This window comes from Talpa europaea, assembly GCF_964194135.1.
Source record: "Talpa europaea genome assembly, chromosome: 2".
NCBI classification, from domain to species: Eukaryota; Metazoa; Chordata; class Mammalia; order Eulipotyphla; family Talpidae; genus Talpa; species Talpa europaea.
The window spans coordinates 142,137,884-142,163,387 of record NC_140068.1 but is presented as its reverse complement, the minus strand read 5'-3'; the positions used below and the strand labels follow the sequence as shown (position 1 = coordinate 142,163,387).

General features: G+C 44.9%; 2 protein-coding genes across 2 annotated transcripts; one reads left to right on the top strand and one right to left on the bottom strand.

Moving 5' to 3' along the window:
• LOC311188406 (E3 ubiquitin-protein ligase TRIM38-like) lies at window positions 1–8,322 on the top strand (the record flags this gene model as incomplete). The annotated part of the gene is made up of 5 exons (XM_084259506.1): window positions 1–393; window positions 3,030–3,260; window positions 4,515–4,537; window positions 4,632–4,744; window positions 7,802–8,322. 5 exons carry the CDS (start codon window positions 1–3, stop codon window positions 8,320–8,322), a joined length of 1,281 nt encoding a protein of 426 aa, XP_084115632.1.
• Window positions 8,323–17,732: 9,410 nt separating this feature from the next.
• On the bottom strand, window positions 17,733–24,691 carry LOC311188405 (E3 ubiquitin-protein ligase TRIM38-like; the record flags this gene model as incomplete). Its single annotated transcript, XM_084259505.1, has 5 exons — window positions 17,733–18,250; window positions 19,434–19,546; window positions 19,648–19,670; window positions 20,605–20,835; window positions 24,674–24,691. 5 exons carry the CDS (start codon window positions 24,689–24,691, stop codon window positions 17,733–17,735), a joined length of 903 nt encoding a protein of 300 aa, XP_084115631.1.
• Between the last annotated feature and the right edge of the window lie 813 nt (window positions 24,692–25,504).

The window sequence follows — 25,504 nt, the reverse complement described above, 5'->3', positions numbered from 1 at the left end:
ATGAAGAAGATGAAGGAGGAAGCCACGTGCTCCATCTGCCTGCAGCTGATGACAGCACCGTCAAGCATCCACTGTGGGCACAGCTTCTGCCGCGGGTGCCTAGAAGGCATCATTGAGAACGAGCAAGAGGAAAGACCACGGCAGATGTTGTTCGACTGTCCCCTGTGTCGCACAAAATTTCAAAAGGACAGTCTTCGCCCCATGAAGCAGCTAGAAAACCTTATTGAAACCATCAAGTTGATGGAGCATGAGAGTCTGTGTCAGGAACACGGGGAGCAGCTCCACCTGTTCTGTGAGGATGCTGGGCAGCCCATCTGCTGGTGCTGTGAGCGCTCCCCCCAGCACAGAGGACACAACCATGTTCTTGTCAGAGACGCCTGTCCCTGCTATAGGGTGAGTGGGCACCCTGGACTCCTGCAGCAGCACCTGCTCTCAGGCTAACCTCAGATCTGTGATTATTTTAGGCTGAAACCTGAGTTTGTGATTAGGAAACAAGGCTTTTTACATCTCATTTGTCTGAAAAATAGTGCATCCTGGGTCCCCACTAAATTAAATCTTAACTGCTCCTTGCCTTTAGAGTCTCATCCCTATTCACACTTGCCCTGATGACCCACTGATGCAGAATACACTTGCTCAGACCCACAAAGGCCTGTTTTATCTTCCTGTGTGTGCACAATTTGAGAAACCACAATGTGAGAGGCCGTGTCACAGATTCTGAAAACAGGGTCAGAGACCCACCACGTTTTATTTATTCTGCAGTCTGGTAGGATAAACTAATCAGCAAAAGAAGAATTCTTACAATCCTGTATGGTGGGTTTCTGCCTGTCATTGTCGGGAGTTATATCTGGGAAGCTTCTTGGGGGTCTTGATGAACACATACCGCTTACACTATATTAGAAATTTTGAGATAGTCTTTGAGATGGTTGCTACCTTGTTCTATGTGCATCATCCCTGGGTGAGACTATAGTGACAGATCCTTAAGAATTTGTCCAATTGACTACACTTTCTTTCTTCACCCAATTTTTATCAGACAAAGATCCAGGATGCTTTGGCAAAACTAAGGAAACAGGAAGACGAATGTAAGAGTATAACGACGACCATAAGAAGACAAATAGGTGAATGGGAGGTAAGAATTTGAGGTTATTTTTCTCATGCTATTTTCCACCCTAGAGAATATCCAGAAGGGACCACTCAGCAAAACACTTGAAGGTTTATTCTCACTAGACCAGAACAAATAGATGACACCCAAAGAAGAAATACTCTTTGTGAGCACTGAAAATGGGCGGTCCAGGTGACATTATACTACAGAGCTTTATGAGACTGATGATGAGGATAGAGCTGCTGTGAGAACAGATTGTGTTTTGACTGCAGGCTGTGTTTCTTTAAGACTTTCTATGTCTGACCGGTGTCCTACATCAGAGACCTATGCCTTCCAGAAATACTGATGTCATCCCTCAGGCACTCAGCCCACAGAGTGGTTAGTTATTCCTCCCTTGGTGGTATCTTCAAGCCATTGTCTTGATCCTTTGTGTGTGGATGTTAAATTTGAGCTCCCAAAGGACAGTCATACCTCCTTCCTTTCTGGAATCTCGGGTAGTGAAAACTTCCATTGTTACAAATATAGAAGGGAAATCAAGTCAGTGTCAGAGTCCAGCAGTCCTGTATGTGTCTCCTGCACAAAAGTTCCACTTCATCCTCATCAGTTTCCCTTCTATCACATCACATCCCTGAAACATTTTATGAACTGAGAAAACATCGATGGAAATTGCAATTTGTCTCCAAAATGTAAAGTGAGTCCCACAAGATAAATCAATTGGTTTCTGTCAGTCTCATACATAAGGAGGATTGAATGGACACAGGTTTGGTGAATGAATGTATGAATGAATGAATGAATGAATATTTCAAGTAACTGTGCTCAAATTCTGCCAGCAAGAACTCTCAGGGTGAGTACATTGACATCACCTACCACCTGGGTGTCTTACACTCAGAATTGTTGACGTTCATCATAGCTTTTGCACCACAAAAATCTATGATAGCATTTTTATCCCCCCCAACAAACTAGATTTATAAGAATGTTTGACCTTGGCTCTGCTCCACACTGAAATTATCTAGCACTGTTCTCTTAAATCTTGAATGAAGAAGAAAATTAATCAGGTGATGAGAGAGAATTGTGACAGCCTCTCCCACACCTGCGTGCCTGCTCCTGGGTATGCTCTGCAGCAGGGACATGCACACTCTCCTCAAATGTCTCATCAGGAAAAAATGTCACAGCAAAGCAGCTTATAAACTGAACAAAACCTCATGTTTTATTTATTTATTTTTTAAAGATCTTATTTGTACAAGAACGGGGTATAGGCCAGTTGTGTGGGAGGGTGAAAGGATTCACCAGAGACAGAGCAGGGAACAAAATAGGCAGACTGACGAAATAGACTGCTAAGGCGAGACAGGAGAGGTCATTCACCATTTGGGTTGCTCTGAGGCGGGCGGGGTTCGAACTAGCACTGCAGAGGCTGCGGGCAGTTTCACAGCACTGCACTCAACTGGCTGCGCCACCAGGGAGGCCCAAAACCTTTTTTTTTTTTAAGTGTGTGCGTCTTTTAAAATAAATAGATCATGAAATTTACCATGTCAGCATCCTATGTGTTCAGTTTCTTGGCATGACTTTACATTGTGGAGCCCCGTGTCCACTCTCCATCTGCAGAACTAGTTCCTCCTTCAGCCTGAAGCTCTACCCCAGTAAACAATGTCCCTGTTGTCCCTCCTCCCCCGTGTCCCCAGCCTTCTACTTTTTTTTCCAAATTTGACTAAGTACCTCTGTAAGTACAATCATAAAATTGTTGCCATTTTTCTCTGACTTCTTCACCGATAATGCCTTCAAGATTTATCCATGATTTACCATGTACCAGAGTTTCATGCATCTTATATGACCGAACAGTTTCTCACTGTATTTGTTTACCACATTTTGCTTCTTTAATTCTACTTGAATTTTGTTTTGTTTCCAACTTCTGAGTATCCTTTCTTGATTCTAGGAGGAGGTGCAGCTTCAGAAAGAGAAAATCAAGTCTAGCTTTCAGAATCTCTATAACTTCCTTTACGAAGACAGGAATTCTCTTCTGGCGAGACTGGAGATGGAAAAATGTCAGACTCTCAAAAGGCTGCAGGACAGTGAAGCCAGTGTGAACAAGCAGAGCAGAGAACTCAAGAGCCACATCCTGGAACTAGAGAAGAAATGTCAGGCCCCAGCCCATAGTCTGCTGCAGGTGAGGCTGTGCCCTGGGAAGATGAAGAGGTGTCTGTTCCTGAGGTATTAAGGGGAGTAAGGTGTGGAAGTTTAGGGAAAATGCAAGGTCTGCCTGTTTTGCTGTAAAGCATGACATTACCGAGTCATATTTTAACAGAGTGTTTCTTTTTAATATACACCAATATCTGCAGGTTGGCCTTCCTAGCCTAGAGGTTGTTTTTTTACATGAATCTGAGAAAACACACCCAGTCTGGATATATTTGGTGTGTTCCTTGGGCAGATGGAGCCACGGGCTATCCTGTTGCCTCTGTCCCATGTGCACAGGAGCCTCAGTGTCGATCTGTCTGCTTAAGGACTTTCTGCATGATTGTAGGATAATAAACCGAGGCCCCCAAGACAGATGACATTTTCCCTGGTTTCATGTGGATCACCTGCCCCATGAGCTCTAATTGTACCTTCCTTCAGCTGCATATGGGATCCACCCCAAAACCATTAATTGCTGGAGCTGTTTATTTTAGTTGCCACTGTAGAACAAGAGACCACACTGTAAGGTTGACAACGTCACCTGACTTGCTCCTTCTGCATGGAACACCTGCCACCCCTGCTGTGGCCCATTCTCATCAGCTGTGCATGGATTCCTCACTAAGGAAAGGCCTGTGTGAATAGTGATAGCTAATGTAGACTCATCTGAAGCAGTTAAGTCCCTGAAAGCAGCTTTTTTTTTTTTTAATATTGATTTATACAAGAACTGGGTACAGGCCATATGCACGGGAGGGTGAGAGGATTCACCAGAGACTGAGCTGGGAACAGAACAGGCAGACTGGCCAAAAAGACTGCTGAGGGGAGCTTCAGGCAAGAGAGGAGAGAGGTCTGTTGCACCATGTTGGACCCTCGCCGCTGGCCGGGATCAAACCAGCACTGCCAAGGCTGCAGACAGCTTCACAGCGCTGTGCTCAACCACCTGCGCCACCAGGGGAGTCCCTGAAGCAAGTCTTGAAGAGGGAGCGCAGGATCTGCCAGCCGTCCTCGAGCAGCTCCCACGCTGCTGTGATCACAGTGCATAGCAAGAGGGTTACTGGGCTCACGTAGATCCCTTTGGCTGCCGTGCTCTAGATCTAGGGATCAGAATGGGACTCATCTGACCTGGGAATCTATCAGTATCAAGGTGGGGCTCACTCTGCTTTAGATGGAGTGTATAGAGAACGCCCCACATGTCAAACCCCATGAATTGTGGATATTTCCAAACTCACCTTTTGTCCCTGTTTCTCTGTAGGGCGTGAAAGACACCCTGAACAGGTAAGTTGTATGTGAGTACAGGGGGAAGGGGTGTTGGTACAGAAGCTTCATGGAATGTCCCACTGAAGAAGTCTCTGTGCTCTGCTGTGTCTAGGAGTTCAGCTATGAAGCTGGAAGTCCCAGAGGCCGTATCTTTGGAAATTCATACTGACTGCGACATTTCTGAGCTCTACTGTGTTATGAGGAAAATATTAAAGACCTACCAAGGTATGGAAAGTCAGGGATTTTTCAGTGCTGGGGGTGGAAGTTAACTTCAGTGTTAACCACGTTCTTCTCCCATCTGTGGGCCAGACAGGTACTGTTTCCCTGGAGCCCCACACGCTCCTGCTTTAGGGTGCTCCAGTGCTTGCTGGGGATCTGTGCACTTCTCAGTCTCCTGCTCTCCCATTTCTGAGCTGTGTCAGCCCAGGCAAGTCACCTCCTTGTTTGCCTCATCAGGGAAATGAAAATATTAACAGTTTTACGTTTTCTGTTGTCATAAACAGGAAGTGCATCCACCTGGGTAAGGAGATTAGGACAGTGTCAGGAACATAAAGTTCATTGTTAATATTTCGGGTAAGTCTGAGAAGAATGCAAAACTAGACGAGTATGATGGACTGAGAAGGAAATAGTTTTAGGACCTTGACCGAGATGACATTTTCAACTGTCTCAGCCAAAATTCAAAAATTCTGAAAATTGATTTCCATAACTCATTTGTCTGCCAGATCAAGCATAACCAGAATGATTTAATGACTGTTGGAGTTATATTGCTGCAAACTCATTTAGTGGCTTCAAACTTACTGTCTCTTTGTATCATATGTCAGAAATTTGGGCCAGCCCATGTGGGTGTCAGAAAAGGTACTTATGGTATTGACTGAGCTGCTGCTTGTCTGGTGGCTAACCTGGGGTATCATCTTGCAGTTGCCCTCTGGTTCTTGGCAGTCTTCACTTCTTTATGATTATAGGGCTTGATGGTTATAGGACCTGGCTCTTGCTGGTTGTTGGCTGAAAGTGCCTTCAGATTCTAGGAGCTGCCACTCGTCATCTTGCACATCAGCCTCCCACCATGGCCGATTATTTCTTCACAGTGAGCGTAACACCTGTAATTCTCTTTTCTTTAGAACATTTGGTTTGACATTGCTTGTATTCAATATATTTGTTTCTGCGGCAATGTAGGATTACCTTGTTCGTATTTTGGAAACCGCCCCCCCTCCATGTATTAGCATAACTCTTCTTAGAGAGCACTAAATGGGGAGGGGGCACAGTGGACTGTGGTGATGCATTATGGGTATTTTCAGTATCTTGAATGGTAGGGATTTTTTTTTAAGAAAAAGGCAAGGTCCGTTTTTCTTTGCTTTATATCTCTGCTTTATGATCTGTGTGTAGATTTAAAGCCCATGATCCTTTCTCTCATGGTTTGCACTTGTTTTTGCTTTTGGGTGAGTTTTATAGGAAGTAATTTTATTTAAATTTATTCATTTTGTCAATTTTATGAGTAGTGAAAACTTTATGAATGGTAAAAAGATTACTCTAAATTCTCTAAATTTTTTTTAAAAGTACATCAGAATTTCCCTTTTATTTTTTTTTAAAGATTTATTTTATTTATTTATACATCAGGGGGTACAGTCAGAGGCGCGGGAGGGTGAGAGAATTCACCAGAGCCAGAGCGGGAACAGACCAGGCAGAGTGACGAAGTACACTGCTGAGGGGAGCAGCGGGCGGCAGGAGAGGTCTGCGCACCATGTGGGACCCTCGCCCCGTGGCCGGGGATCGAACCGGCGCTGCAGAAGCTGCAGGCAGCTTCACAACCCAGCGCTCGACCGCTGCTCCACCGGGGAGACCCTAAATTCTCTAAATTTTAAGTTTTTTAAGTATCTTTACTCATTTGGCCTTCTATTTTGTCTCCTTGATTATATTTATTGGAAGTATATCTAAGAAGCTCCTTTTGTCTTCTCTCTCTGTTGCTTTCTTTTTGTTTTTTCATTGATTATTGTTAAATTTCTATTTTTTTCCTTAGTAGATAACTCTTGCTGGGTTTCTCTTTTTTCTAATTTAAATTTGATATGTCCTGTAGTGGTTTTCAGCATCTATTTTCCTAAAACACACACATAAAGACAATTATCCTGAAATGTCTTCAATGAAAAGTTTCATTGTATAATTTTTTTATGGGTGTTTGTTAGTGTTCAGGTCTCTATAGCTTCATATTATGGTGTAGAATTATGTCTATTGCCTAATATTTAGACTATATATACACACATGCCTATGTATGTGTGTGCATATTTGTGTCTTTAAATATTGATTTGTTACCTAATTTGATTATGCTCCTAATCCACAAGGCAAGCTCTTAGTCCTCTGTTTTCCTCTAGTGCTTCCCATTGACTGAAGCAAACAGATGTTAGCAAAGGGAGCCTGGTCTATGTGTCCACCAGGGTCAGCCTTCCTGGGGACAGAGAGTGGACAAAAGTAAGCTCTGGCCTGAAAGGAAAAAAGAGAGGCCCAGAAATGTTTCTGCAACTTGATTTTCCTTATTGCCACAGTCCAGCTACTCAGTGTTTAATCCAGGAACACAGTGCATGGTTAACTCCCTTGCTAAAATACCCTCATCACTTTTCATTTAAATGTTAGCCCGAAGGCCAATCACCAATCACACAACAGTTTATCATATTTGCTTCTCTTTTACTTGACTGTAGTTATTAGGTTTGTTATGTTGGTGTGGAGTTCTTTCTTTATGCTAATCCCTAGGGAACATTATCTGAAGCAAGACAGAGAGCTTCCACATACAGCCATGGGGCTGGCGTGTGTCCTGAGACTTCAGTAAGAAGCTATGATGTTTGTCGTGTTATTTTCCTTTCCGATCCTTGGTGTGGGTGGTCATTAGTAAAGATGGGAAAGGCTTGTCTGCTGTAAACACTGTGATTCCTCGTTGTCCTACCTGGAGAGCAAGGGCTTTGGGGAGGACAGCGTCTCTGTCCACTCTTGGTAGTTCTGGTCCTTGGCTTCTCTGACAGACGAAGATGGTGATGGTGATGAAGATGATGATACTTTATCTTTTATCCCATTCATCCGTGACTATACCAGAAATTTCAGCAAGCACAGATCATTCAGTATCTTCCCCGCCATTCTTGTGATGCATATGGTCGTGCTTTATATTGAAATGAGCTTCAGAGAATGCCTCACACAGCTAGTAGGAAACAAGCTTGCATTCGCACACCGGCTGGTTTTATTTAAGGTAAACAGTTGTCATTGTGAAAATGTGTTCCTTTTGTTTTTTGTTTAATTTTTCAGTGGATGTGACTCTGGATCCAGAGACAGCTCATAATAATCTCATTCTGTCTGAGGATGGGCGAAGAGTGACCCATGGAGGCTCCCAGAAGAAGTATTACAATTCTAGGAGATTTCTGGCCTTACCCTGTGTCCTGGGCTCTGAGGGCTTCACCTCAGGACGACATTACTTTGAAGTGGACGTGGGACAGGGAACTGGGTGGGACTTAGGAGTTTGCTTGGAAGATGTGCCCAGAGACAGGAATGTGAAGCCGGAGCCGGAATCTGGATTCTGGGTGATCAGGTGGAGGAGACCAGAAGGCTGCACTGCCCGGATGGAGACTTCAGTATCTCTCTGTCTACATGAGCAGCCCCGGATTGTGGGGGTTTTTTTGGACTATGAGGCTGGACGCGTGTCCTTTTACAACATGCCGACTGGTTCCCACATCTTCACCTTCCCAGTGGACTCCTTCTCTGATACTCTGCGGCCCTTTTTCAGGATTTATCGTTCTTCTCCATTATTCCTGCCTCCACCAGATCAGTAAAGAAATGAGAAACATTTCCTTGTGGGAACTATCATCCTAGAGAATGTAATAGAAATGGAGCTCCCTGGTGGCCTAGGGATTAAGTCTCAGCACTATCACTGCTGCAGCCTGAGTTTGATACCTGGCTAAGGAGCTACCCACATGGCGCAGCAGACCTCTCCTGTCTCACCCGCTGCTCCCCTCAGGAGTGTATTTCAGTAGATCTGCCTGATTTGCTCCCCACTGTCTCAGGTAAATCCTCTCACCCCTCACCCCCACACCTCTGGCCTCCACCCCAGGTTTTCTATGCAAAAATAAAATCTTTTTTTTAAAAAAGAAATGTGTGAGGACCACAGTTTTATCTGATTTTTCACTTCTCTTTCCCATTATAACTAAAACAGTGCTGAGCTTTCAGTGACCTCTCAATAAATCTGCATTGAATGAATGAATATAAAAACTAAAAATGATGTAGATGATCACCCTTTCTTGGGGAAAAGTCACGATAATACCAGTGATCATCCATCTTCCTTGCCATTGCGCGAGTGGGTTCAGAGATCTGATTTCCAGGAGCCCTTGTCTGAGCAGTAGGGTGGTTGGGAAGGGTTTATCTGCTGTATTCTCCATGATTCCTAGTTGTCCTACCTGGGAGAGCAAAGGCTTTGGGGAGGCCAGTGTCTCCATCCACTCGGGGTAGTTCTGCTTCTTGGCTTCTCAGAGATGGAGATGGTGATGATGAAGATGATGATGTGACATTTTTTTTAATTAAAAATTTATTTATTTATTTATACAAGTACTGGGTACAGTCAGAAGTGCAGGAGCGTGAGAGAATTCACCAGAGCCAGTGCAGGGAACAGAGCAGGCAGAATGATGAAATACACTGCTGAGGGGAGAAGTGGGCGTGGCAGGGAGGTCTGCACAACATGTGGGACCCTTGCTGGCTGCTGGGGATTGAACCTGTGCTGCAGTGGCTGTGGGCAGATTCACAGCCCAGCGCTCAACCGCTGTATCACCAGGGGAGGCCCTGACATTGTTTTTTAATCACATTGATCATTTCATATACCACAAGAGTCACCCAGCACTGAGCATACTTTAGCTCATTCTGTATCTCTTCCCCCATTCTTTGTGACACATAGGATCTCTCTGGGGCTGAGTGCTCCCAGTTTCTTGATATCACGTGAAATCACATGTGGGCATGGGGTGAAGCTGCAGTTGTCTGTCAGTTACATAAAAGAGCAGGAACAGGGCCTCCCCTGTGGCACAACGGTTGAGCAACAACAAATGTTGTCAAGGATATGGAGAAAAGGAACTATCCTGCACTGCTGGTGGGAGTGCAAACGGATCCAACTACTATGGAGAGCTGTGTGGAGATTCCTCAACCTACTAAAGATAGAGCTTCCATATGATCCAGCAATTCCACTCCTAGGTATTTACCCAAATGACACAGAAACATTAATTCCAAAGGGCACCGGCACCCCCATGTTCATAGCAGCACTATTTACAATAGCTAAGCTAGGGAAACAACCCAAATGCCCAAAAATAGATGACTGGATCAGAAAGATGTGGTACATATACACCATGGAATATTACTCAGCAATCAAAAAAGATAAACATCCAGTTTGCAGCAACATGGATGGAGCTAGAAGGGATCATGCTCAGTGAAATAAGACAGAAAGAAAAAGAAAAGTAACTGATGGTCTCACTCATAGCAGGAATCTAGAAAACCTAAACAAGGGACCGGGAAAAAGACTAATTAATACAAAGTAAAAATCAAAATCAACAAGCAACTATAAACCAGAGACACAATAAAGGGGGGAGGAAGGGGCGGGGAGAGGAAGGATTAGGGTCAAAATAAGGGGAAGTGTAATTGTATGGGGAATATAACCAAAATGAAAATGCATACATTGTGCAAAAATGAAAAATGATGTAAGAATGATATAAAACAAGATATTTAAAAATAAAATAAAAAATAAATAGATCCATTTCCTTTCTCACCTAAATTATCCAACCTGAGTTGGGCAAGTAGAGCACCATGGTGTAATTAGCCTAATCCCAAGCAGCATTAATGATGACCAAATGTCACCAAATTATTAAAAGTTATGATAATGTGCAGTTCATATAGAAAGTCAGTGTTCATTGACATTGAAGTCTTCTGCTTGCTCTCACCACGAAGTGGTTCATGAGGTAGAGATAGCAGGTGCAACCACTCAGTAAAAGAGAATAATTCCTACTATCAGCTGCACTCCCAGCAACAAATGGTCTCCCAGTCATGCTAATGAGGCTGGGCTGTAAGCAAGTGAAGGGTTGCAGAATGGACCGTTTTACCACTTAGGCAGATGGATTATGTCGAAGGTAGCTGGGAAAAGTCATAAAGAAAAGCTCTGCTCCCCCCACCCCCCCACTGCCAAACAGGGAACATAAGTTTGTATTACGTTCCTAATCTCTCTGAGAGAACACAGAAGTTGTCACCAGAGAAATCTAGAACTTTATCAATCCAGAGGCCACACTAAAAGAATCCACATTACAACCCTGTAACTAAACCTTGTCTACCACATATCCCCATCTATTTGCCTTCCTATAATTTCCCATGTACAAAGTCATTTTTCTTTGTCTTGTTAACTATAAAACAAAACAAAACCTTACACTGTTCCATAGTAAAGATCCTCTCTCAGCCCATGCTGTGTCACCCCTTGGACTTCCTGTATCACCCCAGGACTCCCCATGGATGCAGGAGACACCTGTGTTTAGGAAAAGCTCTGTCTCTGCTGTCACTACCACACACTATTCCTGTCTTACACCAGATGTGTGTGGTTTTCCCCATCAGGTCGGGTGTCCTGCAGTTGAATTGAAAGAACTGAGGTTGCAGCAGGCCCCACAAAGGGCTCAGTCCAGCAAGGCTGTTCCCCCCAAACACCAGTCACGTGTGGTGACCTCTGTGCTCCTGAAGGACAGGCCATAAGCAGGTGCCCAGGCCCCCTCTTCGGGCCTGATCATTTGCTAGCACAGCTCAAGGCACTCAAGGAAACCCTTGGATGACTCAAGTATGACAGAATAAAAGGTGTGAGCGGACAGAACACCCAGAGGAAAGAAAGGGCTCCACAGTGTTCCCTGCATGGAGCTGCTGTCCCAGTAGAATCAGGTTCTCCTTCCCAGTTGTGGGTGTGTTCGCGGACCCAGAAGCTCTGTAAGCCCCCATGTTATGGCTCTCTCCATAGACTTCATTCTAAAAGCTTGATCATTAACTCAGTTTCTAGTACTTCGTCTCTCCTGGAGCATGGGGGTGTTTGAGGTTGAAAGTTCCAAGGTTCTTCTCTCTTTACATTTGCGGAGAGCAGCCTCCCTCCTGAATACATCTGAAAGTCCATCAAGTCACTTGATGAGAATAGAAAATCCTGCATCAGCAAGGAAATTCTAGGGATTCAGCAGCTGTGTCAGGAACCATAGTCAAAGACTAAGTATTAAAATAGAAAGGCTGGGCCTCCCCTGGTGGCGCAGCAGTTGAGTGCTGGACTGCTAAGCTGCCCGTAGTCTCTGCAGTGCTGGTTCGAACCCTGGCCACCGGCGAAGGTCCCACATGGTGCACAGAGCTCTCCTGCCGCGCACACTGCTCCCCTCAGCAGTGTATTTCAGTCCTTCTGCCTGCTCTGCTCCCCTGCTCTGGCTCTGGTGAATTCTTTCACCCTCCCGCGCTTCTGGCTGTACCCAGTGCTTGTATAAATAAATAAATCTTTAAAAAAAAATAAAAAAGCTGCTTCTACTGCTCCCCTCACATAGGAAATTAAAGGTCTTTTTGGAGCTCTGTGCCAGTAATGCAACCTAGTAAAATTAAGCAACTAGTTGATTCATGAAGGAATCATGTGTTAGGCATCCCATGAACAGGCAGAGAACGCCCAGCAGCTGTACAAAATGGAAGCTGTGGAGACAGGAGGGGAGGAGATGAGAAAAGTGGCTTGTTTCAGGCAAGGTGATCTTTCCAGTGGCAGGGAGGTGTCATCCAGGCACCTGTTATCTTGTTTTGGATATAGCAGACTGACTGGGTCAGGTTATGTTCCTGGAGAGACTAAAACTGCCATAAACATACACACTAAGTCTTAGTTTGGTGACTTGTGGTGTTATGTGTGACTGAGGGCACCCATAGGCCCCAACCTATTAGGACATGCATGCTCTAAATGGGGTGCTGTTGTATGTTGCACAAAAGCAAAGAAAGCAGGCAGTGTGGATAATACATACTAGAATTAATGTGCATAGAGAAAAAAGAGAATAAAGGATATTCTTAAGAGTATACCCCATGTGGCCTCCCTGGTGGTGCAAGGGGATAAGATGCAACCTAGGAAGCTGTCCGCAGCCACTGCAGCATGAGTTCTACCCCGGCCAGGGAGATACCCACATGCGCAGCAGACCTCTCCTGTCTCATTCGCTGCTCCCCTCAGCAGTGTGTTTCTGTCTGTCTGCCTGTTCTGTTCCCCGCTCTGTCTCTGGTGAGTCCTCCTACCCCCTACACCTCTGGCCTGTACCCCAGTTCTTGTATGCATAAGTAAATAAATCTTTTTTTTTTAAAGAGTATACCCCATGTCTTCACAGCAAATGCCCAGCCAAACAAGGTTGACCCAAAAGCCTGCTGCATGTTTTCTTCTGTGGAGGAACCATAGGAAGGGGCTTGGCAGTTCCCAGAGAACTGGGATAGAAGAGGGGGGAGGATGATACAAAATACAGCACATCGAGGTAATGACTGCTATTGTGCCCGCCAAGGAGGAGGCGCAGCCTCGCAGGAATCTGTCACCCAGATGTGTCTTCCAGGCACCTCCCCTCCAAGTCCATGGGGCAAGTTGAAGGGGTAGAAGAAAGAGGGAGAGGGGCCGCCTGCTTCTGTGTGATATAGACCCAGGGGGCCACTCAGCACCCCTTGTTCCCAGCAGTGCCTTTTGTTAGGAAGTCCAGTTCGGGGGCTACTGGGACTTGTCATCCAAGGGGGTTCATCTGAGCAGGGGCAGGGAGAAGAGAGCTTCCCCTGCACACACGTGCATCTGTAACTTTAGCACAAAGACTATTGTGCGCCTGTTGAACACTTACATCACAGCACATGTTCAAACGCTTTCTCCCTCATCTCTCTTTTATTAGTTGACCTTATGAGGCTCTCCCTGCAGAACCTCTGATGAGTAAAGGAAAAGGCTTTCTTGCCTCTGCTACACAGGAAACCCCAGTGTTGTTTGTTATTCCCAGAGGCCCAGTGTCCCGACCCACTTCTGGAGTCTCAGAGCACTGGAGAGTGAGAGACCCCACCTTCCCGCTCTGAATGCACTCGGAATCTCCCCAAGCTCATCCCCCCTCTAGGGTCCTGCAGGCCCCACTTAGGTGTGGTATCCCTCCCCGGAAAGGCCAAGCATAGAATGCTCACAGGAAATGCTGTTCCTGTCAGCATTTAGATTCTGAATACCAACAACAAAAAAATTGATAGTCATTCAGATAAGGAAATTAAAAACTAATAATTCATTGCCACTGTAACGAAAAATAGAGGGAAAATTAGAAATTGTTTTGCAATGTTTCATCAGTCATTAATTCCATTCCTGTACATTTATTTCCTGTGCCTTAGTTTCCACTGATAGGAGTTTAACTTGGAACTTAAAAAATTCGTTCAGGGGCCTCTCCTGGTGGCACAGGCAGTTGAGCACTGTGCTGTGAAGCTGTCCCAGCCTCTGTAGCACCGGTTCAACTCCAGCCGGCCGGCAAGGGTCCCACATGGAGCAGCAGACCTCTCCTGTGGTACCCGCTGCTCCCCTCAGCAGTGTATTTCGTCAGTTTACCTGTTCTGTTCCCCACTCTGTCTCTGGTGAATCCTCTCACCCTCCTGGTCTCCTGGCCTGTACCCTGGTTCTTGTGTAAATGAATAAATAAATCTTTTTTTTTTAAAAAAAGGAGTTAACCCCACCCAAAGGCCCATGTCTTATTTTATGACTCGAGCTTTATGCCTGAGCACTTGTCACAACCGCCTGAGAACACAGTCCCAATGTTACACTTTAGCAAACTGAGGCCCAGTTGGTGGTATCACTTGTTCTCTTAGAAGTAAAATGAGAAATTGGATATAAGTCAGGCTCTGCATTGGAAGGTGGGAAAACTTATTTTAATATCCATGTAGTATCTTCATCAGACCCAGCGTGTCCATCTCACTAAAACAGGTGCTCAGAGTGGTAGCAACATGAGAAAACAGCCAACTCCACACATTTCCATCATCCTCAGAGAGTCCAGGTCTGGGGTGGGGGGCAGAGACAAAGCGGGAGGGCAGCTGAGATACAAGTCAGCGGGAAGGAGCAGATTGCAGCCTCGAGCCCCTGCCTGGGGCCTGGAGTGACGATGACACCTGCTTCCGATAATTGGACACATTGGCTCAGTGTCCTTGTGATAAGAAACTCAGGACAAACTCAAAGACTTTAGCATATTCCCTTAACCACATGCTCACCAACACACCACACGTTTTCCTGAACAGTCATCTCTTCGTCTCTTTGTTCCTGGTGAAGGGACTTTCTGGGGTGAAGGACCTGCAGTGTTTTCTGCACGTCCCATTCCAGGGTCTGATAATTCCTTCCCACCTTGAAAGTCCCAGAAAACCAGCCCACAGACACTTCTTCAGGCTGGTGATGCCAGGGGCCTGAGGGTCTAGTCTAGGTTAGGAATGGCAGATGTGAGAATCAGTTCTCCAGAATCTGAGGTGTGGAGCCTCTAGTGGGGCAAAGAAGAGAGAGTGAGTAACGATGGAATTGAGACTCTGACAGACCTGGCACCTGGGTGTGGGGAGAAGCTTCAAGGGGGAATGGGAGGCCCCGTCTCACACTCCCAGGAGCTCTCATGAATCTTCTCAGAATCTGAACAAGAAAGTGCTCCCATAGTCACCACCGCCTGCAACAGTAAGCTCGTTAAGAAGGTACTGGGGTGTCGGAAAAGTCATGACATATTTTCTAAGACAATCAGCTGCAAATATGCATCATGACTTTTCCAACACCCAGTATCTCCCTCAGTTCTGTGAACGTTTCTAGCAAATGATGGAACTGGAAGAGGAAGTCAAAGGCACCTTTGATTCATAGCCAGTTAGTCAGAAGCACAGGTGACAATGTGGGCTTGTGAGAGGTGTGAGGTTGGCTGGGGTTGGAGACTGTGTGGCACTAAGCCCATAACTTGGGGTTCGGGGCTCTGTTGGAACTCCATTATATCAGATTTGAATTGGACTGTAAGATACAGGTCGATGGAGAAAATACACACATCAGGAGAGCAGAGTGAAGAGACGTGGTGTGAATAGAGTAGCAGCGAAGAGGAAGGAGAAGCAGGAAGTTTCCTGGACGCATGCTCACCCCTATTACTCACAGGAACTCAGAGACTAGGAACACAGGTGGTGTTTAGAACTGAAGCTCATGGAGAAGCTAACTAATGAGAAGTAGATTTGTAGAGAAGTGACAGGTAAAGAGAGATGAATTTCTAGGTGGGGAATGATGGGAAGGCAAAGATATGGGGCAAGTGATGGAAGACAAGGGCTAGTGTAACCTGCTCGTTATGTGGATGCCTGTAGTGCTGCCTCAGGGTCTAGATGTGTCTCTGGTAATTCACTTCTATCCTTCCTCTTTGGCAAACAAGGGGAGGACCAAGAGCTTCTCTTGTACATTTTTTTACACAACTGCCTTTGGCCCCAAATAATTTTTATGCCAAAGTGGGATAATAGGGCGTGCTCCTTTCAGGATAAGATATTCAGTAACCTCTGTCCTCACATCTTCCCAAACACACAGAGCTGCTGCTCCACGAGCTGTGTGGAATAAAGTGGTTGTTGTGAAGTGGGAACAGCATTTCTCCTTTATCACTTAACTGAGGTTGACAGGAACCAACCTCCTTTAGTTAATACCATTGTTGGAAATTCAGTAGATGTCTTTTCTGCTTTAGTAAGAAAATACAGTATGTTCTCTTTCTGTGCATGTAATTTCCGGGGCAAAACCTCGGCCCAAAACTTCAGGTGAGTGATGCCGGGGACCAGCCTCCGGCAAAATGTCATGTCAGGGGTTCCTGAAAGGATGAGACGGCGTCAGCGAAAATGAAAGGACTGAGGGGAAGGGGATGAGGTAGAATGAGGAGACACTGACACTTGGTGAGGTGCTAGTATCTTCTGCTGAATGACTCAGCAGGTCTTTATTTATTCATTATTAGTAATAAAAAGAAAAATACATTATCATGTGTAAAGCAGAAACAATTAGTGTATTATGTTCCCATAGACGACTGGCTCCTACAGGTCCCAGCTAGATGGTAGCCTTCAAGGTTAATAGATAAAAAACCAGACCTAATACTAAAACTTATTATTTCAGCTAGACAATTATTTAAAACAGTGGATAGCCGCCAGTACATCCCTATCAGCTAAAGCCTCAGCATCAAAAGACTATTCTATTCACATGGCCTTCAGCTGGAGACCAGCTGCTGCTCCGCTATCAGAACTTTTTCTACCTAGAAATTCCTTAACTCAAATAGCTTCATTTAAAAACTTTCCCAAGAAACTTCAAGAGAAAACAAAATAGAAGGACCTACTATAATTATTGTATTGTAATGCTTGTCAGGCATGCTCAATAAGTTGTCTCCCATTGTCAAGTGGGCCAAACTGTTTAATAATTAGCTTCTAACAGATAATTTTCCATGCCGTTTATTTGCAGTATACTGATACATATAATTTATTGCCTAATGTACTTTTCTGATAAATTTTTCTCTTTTTATGACCAAGAACAAAAAATGAAGGAATGTTAGATCTTCAGCCCCATGGTGTGAGGCACAAGGAATCTTCAGTCCCACGGTGTAAGGCCCTTTAGCTTCGGCCGCACGGTGTGAGGCCCTTTAGCTTCAGCCCCACGGTGTGAGACCCTTGGAGCTTCGCTGCTTGCCAGTGTCTTATCTGGCTGGGGCATCAAGGTCTCCTGAAGCAGAGTGACCAATCAGTCACTCAAAGAAATCTGATGCTGGTCTCCTGAGCCCAGTCCTCAGTTTGACTAAATAACCTCTTCAATAAAATTTCTGTTCTACTAAAAGTGAATTTGCTTCATAATAATAATTCTTTCAGTTAATATAACCATCATGTCAGTGGTGAAAATAAATATTATTTTTGATTTCCTGCTCTTCTATGGACCCCGCTGGTCAGAACAGGACCCCTGGAAATCAGAGATCTGAACCCCACAATGGAGAGGGTGATGCACGATCATTGCTGTGCACTCGCTTCTACACAGGTCAGGCTGATCTTCTGTGGTGTCTGTGCAGTGGCTGTATCCATTCACTCATTGCATACTCATTGAGTGTCCACTGAGAACTCAGCACTGTTCCAGGTTACGGAAAAGAGCAACAAAGAAAACAGACCAAATTTCTTTGCCAATAGAACTCACATTATATTTCTATAATGATTCAACAAGAGAATGTTCTTAAAATTACTTCAATGGTGCAGGGAGGGATAAAGGAGAATGATTAATCTGGAAATAAGGTCTAAGAGTATCAGAGAAAGAGGCCCTTGGGAAGGTGAAGATGTGGGAGCCAGTGTTCATGTTGTAAAAGGACACAAGTCCAGCCTCATAGTCCAGAAAAACTCCCACCAGGTGGGGCTGCTCCTTCAATGGAAGGGGAGTTGGGGGAGAGGTAAGGGCCATGTTGCCATTCTCCTGGCAGAGTCTGATGGCCCAGAATCCAGACTGAGGCTTTGGGGTCCAGTCTATGTACCTCTGCTTATTTTCCAGACAAACTCCTATGTGCCACCCAGATCCTTCTCCCACATCCACTTCAAAGTAATATCTTCCTGAGCAGAAGCACTCACAGCCCAGGACAGAGGATGAGGGATAGAATATCCTATGAAACCAATCCTTCTCCTGGGGGCTGCCATGTGTCACTTGTCTCTGATCCTCAGGCAGAATTAGTTCACGATGATCTGTGTCTGGATCCAGAGTCACGCTGACTGATAAAAGAGAAAGACACATTTTATTTGCTGAGAATACAGAGCACTTCAAGTACAGTCATCCTGGATTCAAGTGCAGCCTAGTTCTTTTAGCTCTGTGAGTCACTTTCTGAGACTGCATACTATAGTAGGAAATCATCATACCTGAACAGTAGGGAGGATTGAAGAGGCAAATGCATGCCCAGTGCTTGGAGAAATTCCTGGTATTTGGTAAGTGACCAATACATGGAAGTCATATCCTTGAGCTTATTTGAAGACATAATGGCCCTGCCGTGCAATCACTAAGGGGTGCATTCTAGAGCTGACAGTGTTCTAGAAGATGAGGACAGCATCTCTTCCATAGTCAGAAGGAAGCCAGGGTCATAAGTTCTATAATCATAAGAGGTGAATTCTACCCACTATCAGAGGCAGCTTGGAAGTGGATTATTCCCCATTCTAGCCTCCAGATGGGAACACAGCCCAGCCAACACAGTCATTGCACTCTGTAAGGCCCTGAGCATAAGTCCTAGCAGATGTGAGCCACACATATCTGAACCACAAACCTGTGAGATAATGTGTGTGTTGTTTTAAGTGACTGAATATTCTTATAGTCATAGAGAATCATTTCATCTCTTTATTCAGATTTTCCAGCCAAAGGAATTATTAAAACAATTTAGTTTGAATTTTCTAATTGTGGACATGTGAAACATGGCAAGTACTAAATAAGAATCAAGGTTTTGGGTTTGGTAATACTGGCTTTCATATTTACGGCGTCATAATCCATTTTATCCTTAGTCCTGAATACTGATCTATTTTTCTTAAATGTCACTGAATGTTAAATGTTAACAATAAACATCATGATGAGGATTGTTCTAAGCACTTTACACCTGCTGTTGCATTTAATTTTCATGAAAACTCACTGAATTAAGATCTGTTCATATTCGTATTTTTCAGAAAGGGAAAATGAGGTAGTGGTTGGCCTGGTTGATACAGCAAATCAACGGGAGAGGAGGAATTGGAAGAGCCTAAAGAGAGAACAGTTTGCCACTTCCCTGTCTACACCCAAGGGAGCATGTTCCTGACCCACTGAAAACAGCTCAGCAACCTCTCTGCCTATGAGTCTGAGCAGGACAGGTAGGAAGCTTGGCTACCACTTAAGGGGCCTTTCCTGTGAAGCATAAAGGCAGTTATTTCCTTCACATACCTTGGCAGCTCTTTAACATTTTTTTCCAATCAAAGTAAAGCTCAGAAACATTGCACACAGTTTGAGGGTCCAGAGAGAGGTCCTCTGGTACTTTCAGCTCCACATCTGAATGCCTACAATAAACCGAGAACAGACCTTCTGCAATGGACGTTCCATTCAACTCTGGACCCCACACATCCTCCTTCCTCTTAACCATGTGTTCAGACAGACTTACCTTTTCAGTGTGTCTTTCACACCCTACAGTGAAAACAAAGACAGAAGGTGAGTGTGGGAAAATCAGTATGTCATGTCACTTGACACATGGGGTTATTTGTTATGAACACTCTACCCCAGGAAGTAGAGTGACCCAGCCTGACACACCCACGCATACCCAGGTAGAACGATTCCCATCCCAGTCCCTGAGGATATTCCCTGCCAGTGTGTGTGAGTGTGTGATTGCACTTGCTCAGGCTTGTGGAGAGTCATGGAGACTGAATTCACATTAGCCTGTGACTTCAGGGATTTGATCATGTTACCTTTTGCTATAAGTGACCTAATTTGTTTCTGAGGAACCCTTATTGGAGCTCACTTATGACAAAGGTCCTCAGTGGAGAACCCATGCCCAGACCCAGGCCCTGGGGCACTGAGGCGGAGGCAGCAGGTGTCACCTGCTGAGGGTGCTGTCACGCTACATCCTCACCCTCACAGTGTAACTACCAGTCCTGCAATAGCAGCTGGAGTCCAAGCATTTATGTTCACCTGCTGGAAGCTTCAGACAGCTGAAAGCAGGTCCCATAAGAGCTTATGGGCCAAGACAATAAGTGAATAAGAAGAAGGTTATCATTATTTCGGCTGCCTCATTCGATTTAAGAGATGGTTAGAAAGGGTCCGATGAACAGTTGACAAGGGCAAATAAAAGGCAGGAAGATTTGCTGTGGTTCCATAAAAACAGGAAACCTCTACATCTACCCAGAGAAGTTTAAATTTCCGATTCACCTGCTGACCCCAGGACCTGCAAGGCTGCCAGCGACATGGATATAGATTTTAAAGAATGTGTCTTTAATTTCGGTGCCACATTTAAGAGAGTAGACAGGTCTCAGGTATCTCCCAAGGCTCCCTCGTCATTCTCCACTCAATAGTCATGAACAGGTGAAACCTCCTTTCTTTCCTAGAAGTTCTCAGCCTCTCTTACCTGCAGCAAATTCTGGGCTGATTCTTGACATTTCTTCTCTAATTTCAGGGTGAGGCTCTCAAGTTCAGAGCTCTGCTTTACCAGACTGGCTTCACCTTCCTGCAATCTCCTCAGCAGCTGCTCTTTCTCTTTCTCCAGTCTCCATAGATAAGCCCTCTCCTCTTCATTGAGGAAGTTGTGGAGATTCCTAAACTCAGACTGGATTACTTGTCTCCGAAGCTCTATGTTCTCCTAGAATCAAGAAAGTAAGAAGAAAAGGGGAAACAAAGCAAACATACCTCTATGGTGAGTCAGTAAACACAGATGGAAACCAGACAGAGTGCAAATCTGCTCACCCACAGGAGGAAAGCAAACTGTGACATGTGCCCAACTGGACATATCATGAAGATTCCTGGAGAAGGACATGAGCCAAAGAGCAAAAAGGAAAGACCCTATGAGTCTTCTCATATGCAGTCTCTAATCAAGTTGAGAAACAAGAAGTAGAATGGTGGCCGCCAGGAGCTGGGAGGTGGGAGCCCTGGAGTTTATTATTAATGGACATAGAGTTTCTAGTTCGAATGCTGAAAATATTCTGCAGCTGAAGGGTGCAATGGCTGGAAAACAACTGAACACAATGCACTGGGCTGTTCAGTTAGAAATGAGATGGCAATGTCAGTAATGTGTATTTAGCGCAAACACCACAGAAAAGTTTGCTTAGCTTCTGTGGGTCATTTTCCCCTGAGTACTGGAGCTCAAAAAGTGTCCAGCTCCCCCTGCAGGGTCAAGCCCAAGAGGCAGACACTCAGATGTTGGAAAGCTGGTCCTAGCTCTGTTGGCACCTGCTCACTTTCCTTCATCTCATCCAAGAGATAAAAGAAGGAGGGGGTAGGAGTCGCAGAATCATGAAATTTGCCAAAATCAAAGAACTTACCATTTGTAAGATAAAACCCAGAGTTAGTGGGGATGTAATAAGGTATCTGTGTGTTTCTGGGGGTGGTGGTTGGATTTCTTCAAATAAAGGCTTGTAACGAATATACATGATTCTGAATTTAAGACATCAGACTGGTAGGAATCAATGATTCTCAACAGGGGGAGGTCTGGATAGTTACCAAAAATATTGTTGCCTTAAGCCAAGATTCAGTTATCATCCTGATGGATGAGACTAAGAAAAACACTGAGACTCAGTTTTCTCTGAGGAGGACAGAGTGTAATGTCCCTGCGTGCGTTCTCAATCACACTGTGCTTCAGTGACTGTGGTGTTGTGGGAGATGTTGTGGCACTGACATGGTTTCCTATATAGTGGGTAGCAATAGAAGTTCTCCCCACTACCCCAGATTCCAGAAGGGAGGAGACAGAGGCAGTTGCAATGCTATAGTGACAGGGATCTCCTCTTGCCAGTTCCTAGCAAGGCCCTTCAACTTTCAAGGATTTTAACATGAGGATAGGAGGAGTTTAAATTTCACATATGCACATCTACAAAGAATAAGACAAATGTGGGAAGAAACCCTGAAAGAGGAAAATGACTCATAAATCTGATTACTAAGGGATGGATTACATCCATATTTCCATAAAAGAATGTGTCTCTGATCCTGCAGGGGCTGGACACCACAGGCACTCTCTTAGAGAACCACAGTCTGCAGTGCAAGTGTGTAAGTTCTTGCAGAGCTCTAGCCTCATCAACAGTCTTAGAAGCTTGTGTTATGGGATTGTCTCCTGCACTAGTCTTCTTATTTGTATTCACTAAAGTTGATATTGGAACCAGGAATGTAGAGGGTCAGACCCTGTACTGAGGTAAATGTGCCCAGGTGAGTTCATGATCTTCAGACAGGAGGTAATTTCAGTCATTGAAAACTTGAAAAGCAGGGAGCACAACATTTTTGATTCTCCTGACTGAGGTATTAGGACACCTAGCCAATTACTATTCATAGAAAAAGAAAGCAGAGGAAAATTCTCCTAAATACAGACAACTCTTGGCAATTATTAAAGAAAAAGGCCTATTCCTTGGGTTTCCACAGTTTGGTCTGATTTAATGAGAATAAATCATCAATGAATACTTTTCCCAATCACCATAAGCCTAAATTCTAGACTGGAAATAGTCTGAGATCAAGAACATTAAATTCTTACCTCCCATTGTCTTATTTCATCTTTCTTGAACAACTCTAGCCTCTTACAGAGGTCTTGCTCTCCCTTCAGTTTTGTCATAATCTCCTGGAGCTTTTCCTGAAGGAAATATTGGGTGAGTTATGACTGTCCATTACACAACTCTCATTTGGCATCTAGAAGAATCCAAGCCTCCAAGATGTACCATAACATTGAATATATTTTTGAGTCCTCAGGCTTTGAGAAGAAGCAACATAAAGGCATTAACGTAACTCATGCCCTCAGTGGCCATGGGCAGTGGCAGGATTTTAACATCTTTCTATGCTGTATGCAATCTGTGATTTCCAGCTCATCTGTTGACCATAGATTGCTGTTGACATTACTGCAGTCTGCCAGGGACATGCTATATATAGTACAAGATTATAATCATCTGAAAGTACATTTTATAAAATAATGTGCTGGACCAATCATAATACAGAGTGTTTGTAACATGTGGATCTTTTTACATGTTACAGTGAGTCAGGTAGGAGGGCCCACGATGGCAGCTGAAGTTACAGAACCAGTTCATGGGGGGCAGGGGGGAGCTCTGCTGTCACCTCAAGAACTGTCATGACGTCACCTTACAGTGATTAGTTTCCATACCTATCTCCAGGGTTACTTGTCACACAGTTTCTCACATTTTCAGTCTCTGTTGAGAGATGGGGAAACCAGTCACAAAGGCAATAACTAAGTGGGTCACAGCTTCCATCTAGTAAGAACTGAGACTCTTAGGATATTTCGACCTCTGCAGTCTGACTCCTGAGGCCCCGTCCATCACCTTTTGTTGCTTTTTTTAACTACTTGGTGGGAAGTTAAGGGATCTGCCCCATTACAGTGATGAGCTGCTCATGGGGTTACAGGGGGAGGTGAGTGCGCTGATGGTGCTCAGGACTGACACGCCCTGACACAGGATCAGAACCATCACACAAGACACAGGCACCTCAAGGATGAGGGAACACAGAGCCCCACATTGGGATGTTTCCTTGAAATGTCAACAGGGCAGAGGAGGAAGGAATCTCGCTTCCTCATTCCTGCACAGCACAGGGAGCCTCACTTTAGCACCTGTTGTGTGGGAAATGTGGTGGTGCCTGAACCTCTCAAGGCTTCATCACTCACCAACTCTTTCTAAATCTTTAACTGTCCTTAATCCTTGAAGAACATGATTCCATCTCCTTTTCTTAGAGGAATAACTTTCATTTTACTCCTTGATGTTTATTTTGTGCATGCAGGATGTTCTTTTAAATGTCAGCCTGATCTTTCCCTCCACAAATAACATCCCAACTTTGAACCAGGATTTAGACTCTGAGAAATACCAAGGTTCCTTCTTAATTTCCTATCTCACAGCCTCACCTGCCCTTCTGATCACACACCCCCTGACCAGGTACTAGATTGTCAAGTAAGCTCTGGTGACACGTGGTCCCTTGAGCTGGAATTATGACTCCTCTCCACACACGGTTATTTTGAGTGTGTCCTTCTGGACTCACTTCTGGGCACTCATTCCCGCCCCTTGGTGCCCCCCTCAACACCCACACCAAGGGACATCAGGTGTCCTGCACTGTGTTCCTTACCTCACTCCTTATACTGTGGCTATCTAAAAGGCCATGGTTCTGACCCCTGGAGTTTCAGATTCTTTCCTGGGCTCTTGCATGCTGTGGTGTCACCAATGAAATATTCGAGATGAGGCCATGAACGAGGCTCTTGTGGCAAAGAGCAAAATCTTGTCCAGGAGAAGTTCATTGCAGGAAGTTCTTACAGGAAAGGATTCTGCTCAACCTTGAAGGTCAAGATGGACACGGGGTGGACATGAAATAAATTCAATATGGACACTATTTTGGGAAAATGATATGGTACAAATTTATTTTAGGGTCAGGATAATGGTTTTCCTACAACGGATTGGAGTGAAAATGCGCAACCTGAGAGGCAGTCCTTGCTAAAGACTCTGGCTACTCACCTTGTAGCCTGGATACATGTCCTCCAATAGAGCTGTGCGGTGTCCTCTGTGCTGGGGGGAGCGCTCACAGAGCAAGCAGACAAGCTGCCCTCATCCTCACAGAACAGGTGGAGCCGCTCCCCGTGTTCCTCACACAGCCTCTCACTGTCTATCTCCTTGAGAGTTTGAATGAGGTTTTCCAGTTGCTTAATGGATCGGAGACTGTCCCTTTGAAATGGTGCCCGGCACAGGGGACACTGGGACTCCCTCAGGGATGACATCACTTGTGGGTTCTCAAGGATGCCCTCTATGCACCGGCGGCAGAAGCTGTGCCCACACTTGATGCTCACGGGCTCTGTCATCAGCTCCAAGCAGATGGAGCACGTGGCTTCCTCCCTCATCTTCTGGGTGGCTGTGGCTGAGGCCATGGCCCTTCCTGAAAAGCTCCAATATCAGGTTAGAGGCAGAGATGAAGTAGGCAGGATTTTCCAGAGTGAAGGACAGAAACCTCACCTGAGTCTCTGCGCCTGCACAGGTGTTGAAGTCTTCTCTCTGGAGAGAGAAATGGATGCAATGTGAAAGATGCCTCGCCTGTCCCTCTGTGGTAGAATAGGGTGATCCCAGTCATATTTGCCCGCTTCAGTTTAGATTAAAATTCAGTAACATTTAAATTCAGTATTTCAGTCTCACCAGCCATAATTAAATGCTTAACATCTGAGAATGGTACCAGGACATCCATGTACAGAATATTCATCATGGGAGACAGTGACAGTGCTTGGGTACTAACAGAGCTAGAAAAGGAAAGAGGTGGCTCACAAAAGTCTCAGGAGAGAAGACAACTCAGGGAGGGAG